Source organism: Diachasmimorpha longicaudata, chromosome 2 (genome assembly GCF_034640455.1).
Source record: "Diachasmimorpha longicaudata isolate KC_UGA_2023 chromosome 2, iyDiaLong2, whole genome shotgun sequence".
NCBI lineage: Eukaryota > Metazoa > Arthropoda > Insecta > Hymenoptera > Braconidae > Diachasmimorpha > Diachasmimorpha longicaudata.
In genome coordinates this window covers 11933508-11949634 of record NC_087226.1, presented here as the reverse complement: position 1 = coordinate 11949634, position 16127 = coordinate 11933508, and the positions used below count along the sequence as shown (strand labels likewise).

At 36.9% G+C, this 16127-nt stretch overlaps 1 protein-coding gene across 2 annotated transcripts in view; it reads right to left on the bottom strand.

The window, feature by feature from the left end:
• Nucleotides 1-3642: 3642 nt before the first annotated feature.
• The window catches only part of LOC135171239 (lachesin-like), a 129530-nt gene continuing 117045 nt past the window's right edge, over nt 3643-16127 (bottom strand). For both annotated transcript variants that reach the window (XM_064137639.1, XM_064137648.1), the window contains one exon: nt 3643-7515. In XM_064137639.1, coding sequence (XP_063993709.1) covers nt 7406-7515 — 110 coding nt within the window. In that variant the 3' untranslated portion in view covers nt 3643-7405. The remainder of the gene's footprint in view (nt 7516-16127) is intronic.

Below are 16127 nucleotides of genomic sequence, written 5' to 3'. Positions count from 1 at the left end.
ACATAAACATAAGCAAGATAAATTCACTGGTATTTCCGGCATTCACGTCGCACGAAAGAACTCTAATCCCAGACACTTTCTTGGTTCCCATGCAAATATTCTTCATGAGCCATTTCCATGACAACCTTGTATTACCCCATGATTTATAAACGCACCTCGTGCTCACCGAAAAACCGAACTATTTATCTTTGCAGTTGATAAATACAATCGTTTTTATACCGAGTTCTGATGTTCATATATTTATTCCTGATGAAATAAATTAAATCCCGAGGTTTAACGTTTGATTAATGGTTCATGGTTCTACCAAACCACGAATATATCAAAGAGCTTCAAACTGCAGACGTTTATTTACCATCGAGTTAACTGGAAATGGAGTTACACGACGGTGTCAATAGATATCTGCACAAGGTCCTGATGGTGTGAGGGCCGAATCCACTGACTGTATGGGTGGATGTGTGCGGGGAAACGGCCTGTTATAATCCAGGAGTGATTAACGTCATTGGTACCGTCGAGTGCAGTTTGCTTTGTAGATAACAGGATGGTGCCGAATTAAATCTACGGCGGCAAAGGGGTAATTGAAAATTTTCATCAATTTGAGGGCCTACCCTGCGCCGTATCGAATAAGCCAAATTCTAAAGGACTGGAATGCGAAGATCCTTCGATTGATTGAGTCATTCCTAATATCGTCAGAATTGAAAGTGTCAACCGCAGCATGAAATAAAAAAAAAAAGAAACAGTGGGCGAGGTAAATATCCATGATATTTGTACAATGACTACTGTATTATGTTATTAGTATTATTATTGTTAGATATATTGGGCTATCAGATTTTTAATAGAAACAGAATTAATGAAAAAAATTGTGAGGATAGAGTCCTATAAATTTAAACGTCAGCAGAGATTTTAGTGAAAGGGAATATGAGAAAGGTTTTTGTTTTTGAGGAGCAGCAAATGGACAGGATGATGCCTCTGAAAATGCTGAAATGTGCAGAATGTAAAATATAAATATTTTCCCGGCTTTCCATGTTTTCAGGAGTCTACGGGCAGAGGCGAGCAGCTTTGTATAATCAATTTATGGAATTTAATGGATGCAGTATCCAATTTCAAGAAGTATTACGTCTGGCAGGAAATATGAACGCGGACGATTTATGAATTTTAATTCTACTCTGATGTGAGGGAGCGGGGGATAAGGGATTCCAAACGAAATCCTTTGAATTAAAATTCAGTTAATGGATAAGTAGAGATGAGGGTGGCAGAGAATTCGACGATTGATGAGGGTGAATAGTGAACTTTCAACAAGAGCACGGTGAATTCGGCTTTATGTGAGACATGTGAGACAGATGAGACGAATTTTTAATTTGAAGATGTTATTAAAAAATTATGGGTGAAGCTGTTGTAATTCCTTAAGTGATAGGTGCAGACACTGTCTCTTCTACATTTATTTTTTTATAATTATAATTTTTTTTAATAATGCCAAACATGGCACTCCTATGCATTCGCATCAATTTTTCGTTCACCCTATGTTTCCTATTACCAACATAGTAAAACAGATATAAATAAACGTGACGCTAGTGGTCCCTCATGGGACGAATACGTATCGTTGGCTTTTCAGAGCACCACGCCCGAGTTCTTAGGAACATGTAGACCTATGAATATTTTATCGACAGAGAAGGTATCATACATAAGGTGGAAGATGAAAAAAGTTGGTTTTTTAGAAGGATTTCATGCTCTCACCGCACTCGAATGATTTTTTTTCCCCTCAATATCTTCAATTTCGTGAAACTTCGTTAATGGAAATTGATTCTTTCTATATTTATTTGGATATTTCATAGGGCCCTCACTTTTGTTTGCTGATGTATTTTTTTAAATTACAATAGACAATTTGGAGTTGTTGTGATTAGGCATTCCTTTGAAGTGCTTTCAGGAGTGAGGCACTTTCAAAAGGACCAGGTCACTATATTATCATTTATATGAAAGGCTCTGGATCAACCCTATGCATAGTCATCAAACAGGCTTCTGTATTTCTCCATCTACTTCGGTTGACCTATTTTCAACTTTTTTATTCATCTTAGAAAATAAAACTATAACCATTTGCTGAAAATTGTGACATTTGTGAAAGGATTTCAAATGAAATGGAAATTGCCTATTTCGTTTCAGTATGCGGGGAGGATTTTTTAGCCAGGGAAAATTTGGCAAGTGAAAAGCCCCCTCAGAACCAAATATTCGATTGGTAAAATTTAAGTGAACGTATTCTAATTCTTTAAAGGCAATTAAACAAATATCTCTGGTCTCTTTGGTTTAAGCTAAAAATGAAGTATCGATTACGTATTTCCAATTACTTCACTTTAAAATCACTCCATGTAATTTTTTCAACCATAAGTGAACAACAGATACATATGTAGATATTTCGGCGTCGACAAGAGAATCAGGAGGTTGGAATAATCCACGGGTGCACTGCATCATTCATGCGATATCGTACACGTGAAATACGTACACGTAAAGTCATTTTGAATACTCCGGATGCAGCCTGGCAAGTAGCAGTCAGAGGTAGGAGAGGTAGACCTTGTAGACAAGTATTAGCATTGAGGAATCTTAGAGCAAAACAAGGAGAATATACTCAGCTTGTACAGCCTGATGATGTCAATGTCGACTGCCTCTCAACGACGCATTCATGCTTGATTTTGATTATTTAATTAGCATTTTTTTACCGTTGGGTTCTTAGAGTCTTCAGCTTGCTGTAGACATTATTCTGGAAAAGTGTGTGTTTTTACAGAAAAATGGGTAAGTGATATTGGTTGCTGAGAGGTACTGGGATCGCTTTTCCAATAAGAAAGCAAAATAGAATCTGCAAAAGTTCACGTGAGATAAATGCTGAAGCAAATTATTCAAATCTATAGAAAGAAGTTCCCTGGAGATACTGAGCTCCTTTATTCTTGGATCCTTTGATACGTTGGAGGAGACAGCTCTGACGGCTCTAGTCAAAGAGTCAGGTGGATAGGAAAGCAAGCGAAAGGAGAATTGAACGGAAACGTCATGTTAATGGGCATCAGTAGTACGAATTGATAGGGAGAATTCTGATACAGTATCAAATCGTATAAAAATAATACAAAAATCGATGTTAATATTGATGATGAAGGACGGAAATAATCGCGAGTGTTCTATAAGTATCTGCTAAGTGGAAAGGAAATTTATCGGAAAATTATTTTGGACGGGTCACGCGGACAGAAAATTATTTTCAAAAATTTATCTCTGTCATGTAACCAGTAAGTCGGTAAATCTATGTTTTATCGGGCATGGGAATGAAAATTGCACTGGCATTTGACATCGAACATTCATGTTAAATTGTAGATGTGATTAAATAAAACCATTCTCATTTTAATGCCATTTAAAATTTTTGGGATTTTATTGAATTTTCTGAAATTTTTTTACCTGAAATTTCATAAACTCTTCTCTCTTACGGAATATTCTCTCACTGCAGTCTTTCAATGTCGCGCTCGCTAATATTCAGTTTCGTAATATTTTATAAGAGACCTGAAATAATAAAATGAATAATAAATGATATGAATAATTACAAAACGAGTCTCGTAATTGAAAGAGTAACTAAAATAGTAAAAAATTTAGTATTGTAAAAATGGCTACATAACATTTTACGCACATCTACATATATTATTCATCTTTCTCTCATGGTATACATTTATGTACAAGAAATTCATAATCAATAACCCTAAAATTACAAAAACAAAAATGAGCGTTCTTTGGTCGATGCGAAAGGAGCAAATGATCCCTACCATTATCTATAAAAATTCATTGATGGAATTCTACGAAAATTGTTTTGGGTTAAACATCGATATGATACAAGAGTAGTTAAGATGGATTAATTAGTGATTACAAAATGAGAATTCAATGCAAGATAATTCATGATTTAATGGATGGCACGAGTACAATCGACGTAACATGCGGAAAAAATTTGATGATATTTGGCACTTCTCACATTGCTCTTATTTACATAAACACTTAATACACTAATAAATTAGTTAGCATTTAATCTTCACCCATTAACTCTTTGGAAACATTCATAACGGCCGGCTGATCAATTTTTCACGATTTAATAAAGCCATTTCAAATGTTGAATAACTTATGGATAATTCTTTATACATAATATCAACTGAATTTTATACATTGAGCTATTTACAATTTCATTCACGTATTGTTCAATTAGTCTTACTTTACTTAGTATTTTGGAATATCATTATTTAGGCGAAAATAGCAAATAAATTATTTCATTTATAATAAAACGTCTGAATTTCATCTCAGTCACAAGTGCCATTAATTAATTTTATTTTATTTAAACTCGTACACATTTGAGCACCGAAAAATGTATCTCATTAGTTCATCGTCTTTTCTCTACTCCGTCACTCATGCAAATTCACTTATGTATACACTTCGATATAATGATACATTAAATGTAAGCAATTAATAATACTTTCAACATTGTTATTTCAATTCACAGTCCGGCGTCTGGTTGTAACCAGGGAAAGTAAGAAAAAAACTTTATAGATCTCAGTAGGCAGTATCTGGCTTACCAGATATTCAAAAAACTTCCTTATTTTTCTCACAACTTATTAATTCTTGTTCTCTCATAATCCTCATCTTTCGCTCGTCTCGTCATAAATTACGGATATGCTAGGAGATAATAATCGTTACGTTTTCTGGTATCTCGAGTGTTGCATCGTCTATTTGATCGTATTCTTGTTCGTTAAATTTGGTATTTTCATGGCTCTCTTCTTCTCGCTCTCTCGTGTCTTATTCGGTGCATTTAGAAATTTGTAAAAATAGAACGCACTGGGCACGTAATTCCTATGCGCTATCCATGTTTTTGCAATTCGATGACAACGATGTGAAGTTTGAAGGAGACATAATTTTACGGAAAAAAATATCGTTTAGATATTGCATGATTGAGGATATTGCTTACACGGAGAGAACTATTTAATAAAAATTACATCTCAGCCGTAACTCACGTTTATGAACGAAGAAAGTGGCAGTTGTCATCGAGCGCCAGCCTTTTCACTGAATCATTGATAAACACACGTATGCATAATTAATTAAAACCGGTCATGGGTCACGAATTATGCCTGATACTCTTGCCTGAGGATCGATTCTTGCACGCAGCCGGATATCCATTCGGGTAATCACTTACCTGACACTACGAAACCATTCATTTATAGGAGTTATAACAGCCGAATAAATTATCATTATTTTAGGGTAAACAGCGACTCAATATCTAATTGCCTCATTAACATATCGATTTTGCCTACTAAAATTATAATTTGCTAGAGGTATTTACATAACAAGAGCGGAGAGGAATAAAATTCTTCAATTTTAAATCCGTTCAAATTTCATTACTCATTTCCATCACTAAGTTCCGCTAATTGCCTATCGGACTGTTTTCGGCCCAGTAGCTGGTGATGAGGAGTCACAGACTTGATGAAGAGAAGCAGTTCCCCATAATCCCCATCAATAATAATTCATGAAAAAGTCATAACAATTGATAATAATTTCATTATTCATGAGATTATTATAAAGTATTCACACCAAAACTTGACAATAAATTTTCGCTCCCCAATAAAATTATAACAATAAATAAATGAAAAAATGTTAAAGCAATTTTGTGGTTGACGCGGTATGAATCAGTTGATATTCACGTATCGGTAGGTCGTTGTTATATGCAGCAATGGACAACACCCGCTGCGCTATTTTATGCTTATTAATCGTAATGCGTGTCACGGCTATGGCTCGATATGCTTTATACCATTAAAATGGTCGCATCATCGTCGTTACCATCGTCGCCGTGGTCGCCTACTCGCCACAATCCACTCCTCTTTCTCCCTCAATTCCGTTACCTCCTCCCCTGTACCGATATGCATGCATATAACAACGTCATCGTTGCAGTATCTCTGTTACGCTTGGCTTAACGTGGACTGTGCTCTGCTTACGCATCGCTTAACATAATCCCCCATTCTGTGGCGTCAGTGCCTACATTTCGCAGTGATACCTTGCCCAAAAATGTCGAGTTATTTGGCTCTCGACGGTGTGAATTAATTTTCATTTATCTGAATATGTAACTTTTCTTTTTTATTTTTGCGAAAAAGCTTACTCATATTCTTCAAGAAATGTCATCGCGATGGAATCAACGTCTTCGGATGAGGAATTTATCTGTGAAATTATTTATTAATGCTAATAATAATGGAAACGTTGAATGGTCATTCTTGAATACTGCCATTGACGGAATGGCACAATAACTCGCACATTATTTTGAGGTCGATTATTTCCGACATAACAACACGACTGAAAATTGAGTTGACGAGTCTGACTGAAAGTGGTCTTTACTACTTAAGGTAAATGTACCGAATGCTCGTTTTTCTCCCTATGCTCGTTCGGATGCTTCCAGTTATCGCATTTTCATAACTTTGACGATCCCAGGAATTTATCAATAGTGAAATATGATAAGAGTTTTCATTTAAGAATTACTTTTTATTTTTAATAATCAACTAAATGCCGAGACGACGACGAACCAGCGCCAGCTCTACGTACAAGTGCGACAATGCATTAAAAATATGAATTATCATCACTAAGTAATCCTCATGTGCGTTTAGGCACGTTCGAAAAGTTTGTCTAATGATATTTTCATTAACTAGGCGAGCGTAGGGTCATTTACCTTAATTGCATAATTAAATTTTACGCTTGCAATCCCCACATTTTTCGTGGTCTTTCGTCGCAGTCTGAAGACAATTCGGAAGAACTCTGTAAAAAGTCTTCACATTCAGAAATTCACATTTTCAATGCAAAATAAGTTCGATTCTTTTAAAATATTCGCAAACTAAGAATAATCTCTCTCAGCCAAGACACTCGCTCTCTTACAAACCTAAGACGAATAACCATTTTTCACGCTCCAAACATTAATCAACGGGCATGAACAAACCCTCTTCTTCACCATGTTCTGTTTGTTATTCCTCCCCTTCTCATTCTTTGATCGTATTTGTAAGTGTCGGGGGTCCTTTTCCACGAAAATGTGTGTATCCGTGGGCAACAAACCGCCTCTAAATTTCACTGAATTTTCCACCGGTATAATGAATATTTCCCGGTTCATGGTAATCAACGCTCACTGTGGTCGCCGACGATATTTAGCGTATTTCGCTGTGCCAGTGGTATGTTCCTTGATATTTTCATCGGAGAAGCAGCAGAAGATACGGTGAAATAAATGATAGGGCAGTGAATTTGTATTCGTTATGTTGTGATACAGGTAATCTTCGGTCCTTTATTCTGTTGTTATTTGCACATCATCCATCACAGGAGCGGAGACAAGTAGATAGATTTGTTTGTGAGGACACGAGGAGCCACTCTCAATCCTTTAATTCGCATGCTGGAGTACGTAGGGAGGTATGTAGGGACCAGTCAATATGTACTGCACTGCCACCACCATCAGCTGTGGTGCGCTCCATCTTATAATGTAGGCACTTCCTGGAACACAAATAATGCATTTTTCTTGTTACTCTGAAATTCGTCTTCTGGTGCATGAAATGTGAAGTGAGAGAGTGTGAGAGAGAAATGGAAGGGTGGCATAGGGGGAATGTAATGGGGGTGGAAGATGAGACGATGGATTTATGCCTTTTGAAGGAGTTGCGGTCCTTGGAGGGTGTTATTCACCACCTTGGGAATTCTCTTACTAGACATTTTTCGGAATTTCGTGGAAAACTTTCCCGGCGAAATGACAACCAATGAAGTGACAGTATTGGACTACTGTTTTATGCAGTCAACAGTGTACTTGTGATGTTTGTTGAGCTGCAATTCAAGTATTTATGTAAATAAACGAAAAATGAAACTAACCAGAGAAGAAGATATTTCCTTAAATAACTCGAGTGGTAATTTTTTTCGCTGATATGTACGGAAAATATTTGAAATTCAGCATTTTTTTCGGTCGATATTTGTCACTGTTTGATCAATGGATAAAAAAAATTGGGGAAAATTCAGATATTTGTTTTTGCTGTGTATGTTGTCAAGCATATTTCGTTATATTGACTGTAGTTATTATTCGAAGTGAAAAAAACTGTTTGTTTTCCTATAAATTTTTTACGGCCATCCCCTTTTCCATCCAGACCGTTTAAACCGTTGAATTTAATTTATAAGAAGAGAAAATACAAAAATATATAAATACGCATTGTCCTGATGTCCCGTACTCGCGCGTCAAATATCAAACGTGGCCTCAATCTTCAGACACATTATTTCTGTAATTAGGGAAAACAGTTGAGAAGTTTGGGTATATTGGAGTCAAACCTCCATTCGAAACTCGGAAAGTTGAAGCTTTCATTGATTAATTGGATAGGCTGTAATGAGCATCTTCATTTGAACTTTGCCTCGAAGTATACGTCTTCGGAAAATACCAGGATCACCGTTAATGTATTCTGAATCGAGAAGACCAACAAACTTGCTAACTTTTATTTATCAAAAACTCGAGAGTGGAAATAAGTTAATTTTCAAACTATGAATAATGGATGGCTGCTGACAATGAGAATATTTCAGTGGGCAAAAATATTCGATGAACTGTCCTTCAAATAGTTCGACCGACAAATTTCCAAAATACCAGAGCACACGATTGTTGGAACTTTTCATTACTAACAATTGAAGTTCAGCTTTGTCTCTGTCTGTTACAGAACGTGGAATCTACCAGCAATTTCAAATTTCCAATTTTTTAATCATTATTCTGCAGCAGACCCTGTTCTGTTAAATTAAAAAATTAGTGGAAAATATTTTAATGAAATATGAATAATTTAGGTTCCAAACTTGTGAGGAGAAAAAAAAATCATACGAATTTCGAAAATTTTCGCCAAAGTTCCAATTTCGTCTGTCGTATGAAAAATAGTTCAGGTTGACACTGGTGATTCTACCCAGGTATAAACTCCACCGCTGGGCGGTGGGAGTGGGAGAGGCAGAGGGAGAGAAAAGAGGCGTGGTACAGTGTGGTGAGTATGAGGGTAAAACGTTAGAATATTTAACGTTAGGGAGCCTAAGAAGGGCACACCAAGTGGTTAAGGCAGTTTTGTGGTACGACGAGCGCGCTTGACAACGACAAGTGGCTAAGGATAGAGGGTATTTAATATCGAATGAAATTATGAGACAGGGTCGAAGCGTGAAATATCGCAAGAATGCTTCCCCTTTTGATGGAAAAAAAAGGCTGATAGTAACACACCAAGCAAGTCTATATTACACTGAGGACCGTGTTGCTCCTCCGTGGAATTATATTTAAATTCGTTGGAGCACCATTCGAGGTGTTTTTTTATTTTCCTAAAAGGACTGATGTCTCGTTTTCTGGTGGAATAATTTGTCGAGTGTGACGCGTTTCTGCTACTATTCACTCGAGTCGTCATGGATAGAGTGATTCCGCCTCGGGACGCTCGACGGTCTCAGGGCAATTTGCATTCAAGATAAATCTTGTGTTTCATTTTTTTCATTTTTTCAGTCTCACGTGTGAAGAAATTCAACGGATTTTTGACACAAAACTGATGGAAAAATGAGGCTTCGAAATCATTTTCCTTGAAGGGACATCGAGAGAGACGAAATGATCGAGACGATGGGAGAAGTGAAAACATTTGTTAGATCTCATTAGGAAATTTTTGCAAAGGAATTTCTCTACCAGGGCTAATTGTAAAAAACCGCACCGAAAGGATAATTTAAGTATGTTTTATATATATTTAGTATACGATTAATTTTACTGTCCACAGCGGTATAACTGTATTTATTAGCGCGGTGTCGAGTAGGTGCAATTTTCATTTCTGACTCCCCAGTAATTGCATACGCAACGAGGCAGGTCTGCTTCAGTAGTATAGCAATTTCACTGGGCTGTTATACCATTTTCACTGAAATACCAGTTATATACTTCGCCTCAAAACTATTGTTGGGTTTTCACAATGAAATGGATAGCAATAAGTTTTACGAGTATCGCAGCAGTTTCTTTTGCATGCGGTAAAGTCCTAAATTGAACAAAGAATTTTTTTTGCATTATTCAACATTCGGAATATCAAATGAAAATGTGAGGAAAATAATTCCCTCAAAAAGCGCATAATCTATCCGAAAGCTTCGCAGGTGTTTCAATTGAATTTTGGCAAAAATAGACCAAAGATGATCGAGGCTGATTCACCAATAAAGTCAATTGTCCATCAGCCAAGACAGTCATCCAATGTGGATCCCCAGAGAGCCAACAGAAACGTCTAAAAGCTACCAAAAAGCTCATCTCAGATCCTCTCAACCCTCACCCCTTTTTGCTCATCCGATGCTTACACCTTCCATATAAAAATCGAGAAAGATCGAATGAAGAAAGAGACATACCACCATCTCTGGTCAACGTCTCCTAAAAACCAAAGCGAAAGTCAGGTAAGCTCGGAAAAAAAGCCAAACGATATAACCAGTGTGTAGGTGGAGGGGTATACATTCTTGACCCCACCAACATGGTTCTCACAGTAGACGCTTTGCAGCAAAGCTATGGGGGGTTTATCTCATCCACCTCCCCACCGATTCCACTCCCGCCAACGAACCTCGAGCTTATCTCCTATGTAGAAGACCCGCCGACGTTTCCACTCGTTGGTAAGAAGTAGGACAGACGACCATTGGACACAAACGCAGAGGAGTCTCCTCCTGCATTATGCGAAAATGTGATAAAAAGGAAGAAAGAAAGAGGCACGAGAAGAGAAAATTTGCTGAATCTCCTTTCGGGATTTAAGGAGTGAAATGTAAGGAATTAATCTAGATACAGAGCTGGAGATAGAGAAGCATCTCAGTCGTCTTACTTTAATGAAGAATATTTTAATGCACTCCTTTCCCTCCAGGTTATTTTTTTTTTATCTTTGTCGAGTATATTCAGTCTTACGAAAAAGGGATTTGTCAACAGTGGAGTGTCTATAGGTATCGAGGTTGAATGAGCCGGATAGGAAGCATTGAAAGTAGCTTAGGAGGGGATGAGCTCTACGAGTGTGCATCGAGAAATAGATGCAGACGGGTGTTACTGATCTTTTTATTTATTTATATCGGGATAGGAGTGGAGTGGCGGAAGCATGAAACGTGTAAGGGAGGATTCCAGATGATCCGGGTGATGTACATCTTGTTGGGTACCTGGGGGAGGCTGCAGTAACCCCCTTGAGGAGAAGGTAAGAAAGTACCATCACGAGGTACGTGGTTTGCAATGGCGTAAGGTGAGAGAGGGCTAGCACATGGTGAACAAAACCACTGAGATATTGCTGGGCGATGTGTAAGTGTTGGATGAGTTTATGGGTGTTTCTGATATTGGAGAGCCAGTAACATTGGGAGAGTAATTTTCTGGCTTCTTCAGGATGTATGTACTACTGAATAATTGGCATTTACTGGGTCGATTCAATCGAACAGATTGAAATCTTATTCATTCACGGTATACACTACAAACTAGGAACTGGATTTCACTATTTCAATATTTCCAGATATTTTCCAGACAAGACATGAGAGTCCTTTTCTTTTTAAACATTAATTCAGAGGGTTACAGAGATAAAAAAATGCAAATTAAATTTTTTCTGACATTCTAGGATCTGTAATTTATAGCTTGTGATTGGATGAAATTTACGAGGTATTCAGACGTTTTTTATAATTACAATTTGTCAATTCCTCACCGAAAAAGTCTAATAAAATTTGTCCTCCCCTCTGATCGGAGAATTCGATCAAAATGAAATAAAATCGGCCCGGGGACGTCTACCTATCCCCCCCGTCTGCACTATCTGATGTACCGAAAAATCCAGCTGGTTGTCAATACAACAGTTTCCTTCAATTTTCTCTAGTGCCTTTATCCTTCACCGCATTTTAAAACCCGACAAAGATTGACATATATGAATTTTCCGGTTCATCCGCGATATATTTTTATTTTCCGAAATTGATGTGTGAACTGTGTCACTTCATTCTCTCCCTTCAGCCATTTCAATTTTCATATGTACCAGTGCAACTAATCGATAAATTGGATGTGGTTTTGGGTTGGAAATGAAATGTGGCATTGGACAAACACAGTAAATTCTCAACTCTGTACTGGTGTCTTTTGATAATGCCGAACAATGAGTGTGAGTGTGAATGTTAAATTTAACAAAACGTCTACTTTCAACTCGACCTGAGTATCCATTTTCGCCGGAAAATCGACAGATATGTCTAACCTATGCACCATGGAAATTGTAGTGCACAGAAGTTTCAATTTGGGTAGATAAATACTTGAGGCGAAATATTAGAGAGCATGTTGGTTGTAACCAAGTGAACTGAGCATAGCGAGTTAATATTAACAAGACTACGCTGCACGCTGGAGTGCGCGTGCTGTTCCTATGTAATTTCCTTTCTAAATGTACTAGAACTCCCGTACGTATCTACATGCCTACATACTTCCGAAAACTATGAAGGTGAACTCAATCGTTATGCATCTAGAAGTGAATGTACAATGGGAGTGTGATGGGTGGATGGAAAATTATTTTACCGGACTAATGGATTGAAGAAAATAACGATGGCCATGAACATGGTATTGAACATTTCAACTTACTCTCCTGGAATTCCCTGTATATTTCTCAACGTTTACTCATGAATATTTGTGCTGGAGAATTTTTTTTTTTCCTCTTGCAGAACAGATAGCCCGTTGGAATATGAAAGTACGGAAGAGTATTATTGATGCAGGATGTTTTAAGCCCCTGGGGTATTATGGATAATGCGGATCTTTGAAAAACTTTTATAATACAAGTTCCTCCTTCGGGTCATGAATCCCAGGACTATGGGCATTCTTGAGGAATTCCCAAGGATCTGAATGAGAGTTCCTTATAATCGATTTTATGTTTGTATTTCTTTTGTTGAGGATTATATATTGTGGGATGGTGGGGTGCTTTCATTTCATTTTGTAAGAGAATCGAGGGAGAGTGATTGAGGACCGAGGAGCGCTGAGATCGCGGAATAATTAATAAAATTTATTAATTTTTTGAGCAGCAATATAATGCCTGCTTTCGCCGCAGAGAATTATTGATTTTAACTGATGAATGAAGGCTTCGTTCAGAAATATTTTTACCGGAGATCAAAAGATTAATGGGAACTGTTAAAAATTATTCTAGAAAATCTATCACAGTGTGGGCCTATGATGATATTAACTTCATCCGCCCCCATAAAAAGGGCATTCCACCACAAAAAAATTATTCACCGCTGTTCACATTGCTCTCAAGCTGTGATTGCTAACTGAAAAAATATGTGCGCGCATGTAGCAGATGTTTTCTATTCTTTCATGCAGTTGAGAAGCCGCAAGCTCCCTGCGACCAGTCGAGACTCGCACGTATCACTATTTTATGAGATCAGATTCTCTCGCACGGCCAACGAACCATAGGAGCATTTTCTGAAATTTCGATAATTTAAGTAACACTGAAGATTCCAGTTCATCGCAACTTGAGATTGGGGATAAAAATAAACGGTTCAATCTGAGTTTGCCTAACCACGAGAGAGAGGTCGACTGTAGTTAATTAAATGAGAGAGGGTTGGGATTACCCAGCTATCAGGAAGATGGTGTGACTATTTTATGACGGTTGAATATAATGCACATGTGAAAATTCAAAGGACTGGTGAAATTATTCGATGGCAATTCTATGGCAATCATTGTCAGGATTTTCAATATATTAAATTGCATGTAATGAGAATGACAGATCCACTGAGTGAAATTTTAATGAAAATTTTCGGAAAAATAATCGATGTGGGGGATGGGGGTCAAAGCAATACGTTGATGTGATTAACCGCTAATATTAATAGGAATAATATTGGATCATAAGCACAAGGGATCTGATTTCTATTTCCTATCATCGATAATTAATCGTTCGACGGATTTAGAGGGGTCTGCTTGAGTCCATCTCAATAATGACAGGTGACAGTGCTAGTGATAAAATCGTAAGACAGTTTTAAATTAGCAATCCGTTATATCGATCTCCTCGCTCCATAAGTATAGTAGACTGCGAACAGCAGAATATACCATCCTTTTACCGATTAGAACACGAGTTTTAATTAAAATCAGCCCTTCCCATTCCTCACCCGACATCATTCCGAGTGAGCGAATCCCCCGTGAGCTCACCGTGGAAGTTGGTCGGACAGGGTGCGACAGCCCGAAAACAACAGATTGTTTTTTAAACAATAGTGAATAGTCAGACGGATTATTCACAACACAATTGTTAGACCATCCAGGATTAATCCGGTAGATGCTCTAATTCTTAAACGTCGCGGTAACAATAAAAATTGCAGATTCAACGGTTCCATTCCACTGAAAATTACATAATAATATTGTTGTCATTATTTGACATAGGAAATGGAACGATAAATTCTATAAATATAATTTCTTAAACGATTTCCTGGTAGGTGAAATTACCATTGATTTTTTTTCCAGTCGATAGTGGAAAGTCCAAGTTAATGATAGAGGTGAATCAATATGCGGAATAAAATTGGGTTGATATCACACTGAAAAATATATATATTTTTTAAACCAAGACTTGACCTTCTCTGAATTCTCAATGTACTGAAAATTATAAGGTATGTGATATTTAATTATTAGTGAGTTTAGTAATTTTAGCATTTGTGAAAAAATCTCATGGAACATCTAATATTCTGGAATTTTCAAAATGAGCTTCCATTTGTAAACTGAATTCAAACTTACGATATTGAAAATTCAGATGATGCTGTGAAGAAATTTCAAAGTGTGTGCATATACTATTTTTCACTTTGCACACTAAGGAAACTTCGGTTTCTGAAGAGTCGGAGGAAAGTGAGTACTTTTCATCTTAGTCTAGAAAGTGCTCACTTTCTTTCCGCTCACGAGCTATTTCAATAAATCCATTGATTTGATTCAAACGAAGTTTGGCCAATTCACATAAACTAGATCTCTCCGTTGCTACAGAAACGAATATGAGACGACTATAATTTTAAAAAACATAATTTTTTCTCAAATCACTTATTTCCAAGACATATATTCTTTACGTATGTGTTACTTTACTTGACTTATGTAAATTAATTAAACACATCCACCAATTGTTCACGATTACCTCAACGAATGTTTGGATACAAAATTTTTGAATGGAATTAGTTTCATTCTCCGTTTTGCTCTTCAGCAGCATTGAAATTAAATTCAGAACTTTCCCTGTATGTAATTTCATCCTCAACCGTCTGCATTTTTACGAGATATTCTCCAGAAAATCATGTTAATATACACTGTTACAGTTGATATTCCAGAAAAAAACAGCCGTCTAAGATAGTTTTTCCACTTTTTCAACTCAAGCACCTTTTCCTGCCGTAACGCAATATTACACCCCACTCTTATAGCCCTGTGGAATCGTACAATTGTACGTGTGCACCAGTGTTCAAGGTGAAAAGGAAAGAATACAGGGGGAATAAAGAAAAATACACATACAAAATAGTAAATGCCTATTCCAGTGAAATGGCCGGTTGGCAGAGGGAGAGAGAGTGCTGAGGAGATTGTGACGATCGTTATGCGAAATAACAGGACGAAAAACTGCGACAGTGCATGGTGCAGAATAGTGTTTGCGCTACGAGTTTTTTTTTTTTCTTAAATTGAAGAATGAAAAGCGCCAAGTGAAACGGCATTCAATTGGAGAATGGAATCGAAAGGTTGAATGGATTTTGGATTTTTATGGGCAGGTTTAATGGATAATGAAACAAAATATATGTCTTGAGATAAATCAACTCCTTCGAGTTGGAAATAACAAAACGTCGATCAAATTTAATTCTGCCAATCATTTTAAAATAAATTATACACAAACAATCTACATATATTTGGAGATTAACTCGAATATTCAATAACGATCTGTAATAATTCACGATAGCAATAGGAGAATAGAAAATGAATAATCTTCTTTGATACGATTAAAATAATAAAATAGAATCAAAAATAAATGAACTGTTGTTGAATTTCCATGAATTACAAAAAAAGAATAAAATAAGCGTCAGCTGTAAAATATCCCAGGCTAGATGACTAAGGAGTAGGTGGATCAGGAGAAGAATCAACAAGAGAAAAATACGAAAATTGATGAATATAAGCTCCTCAGGCATGT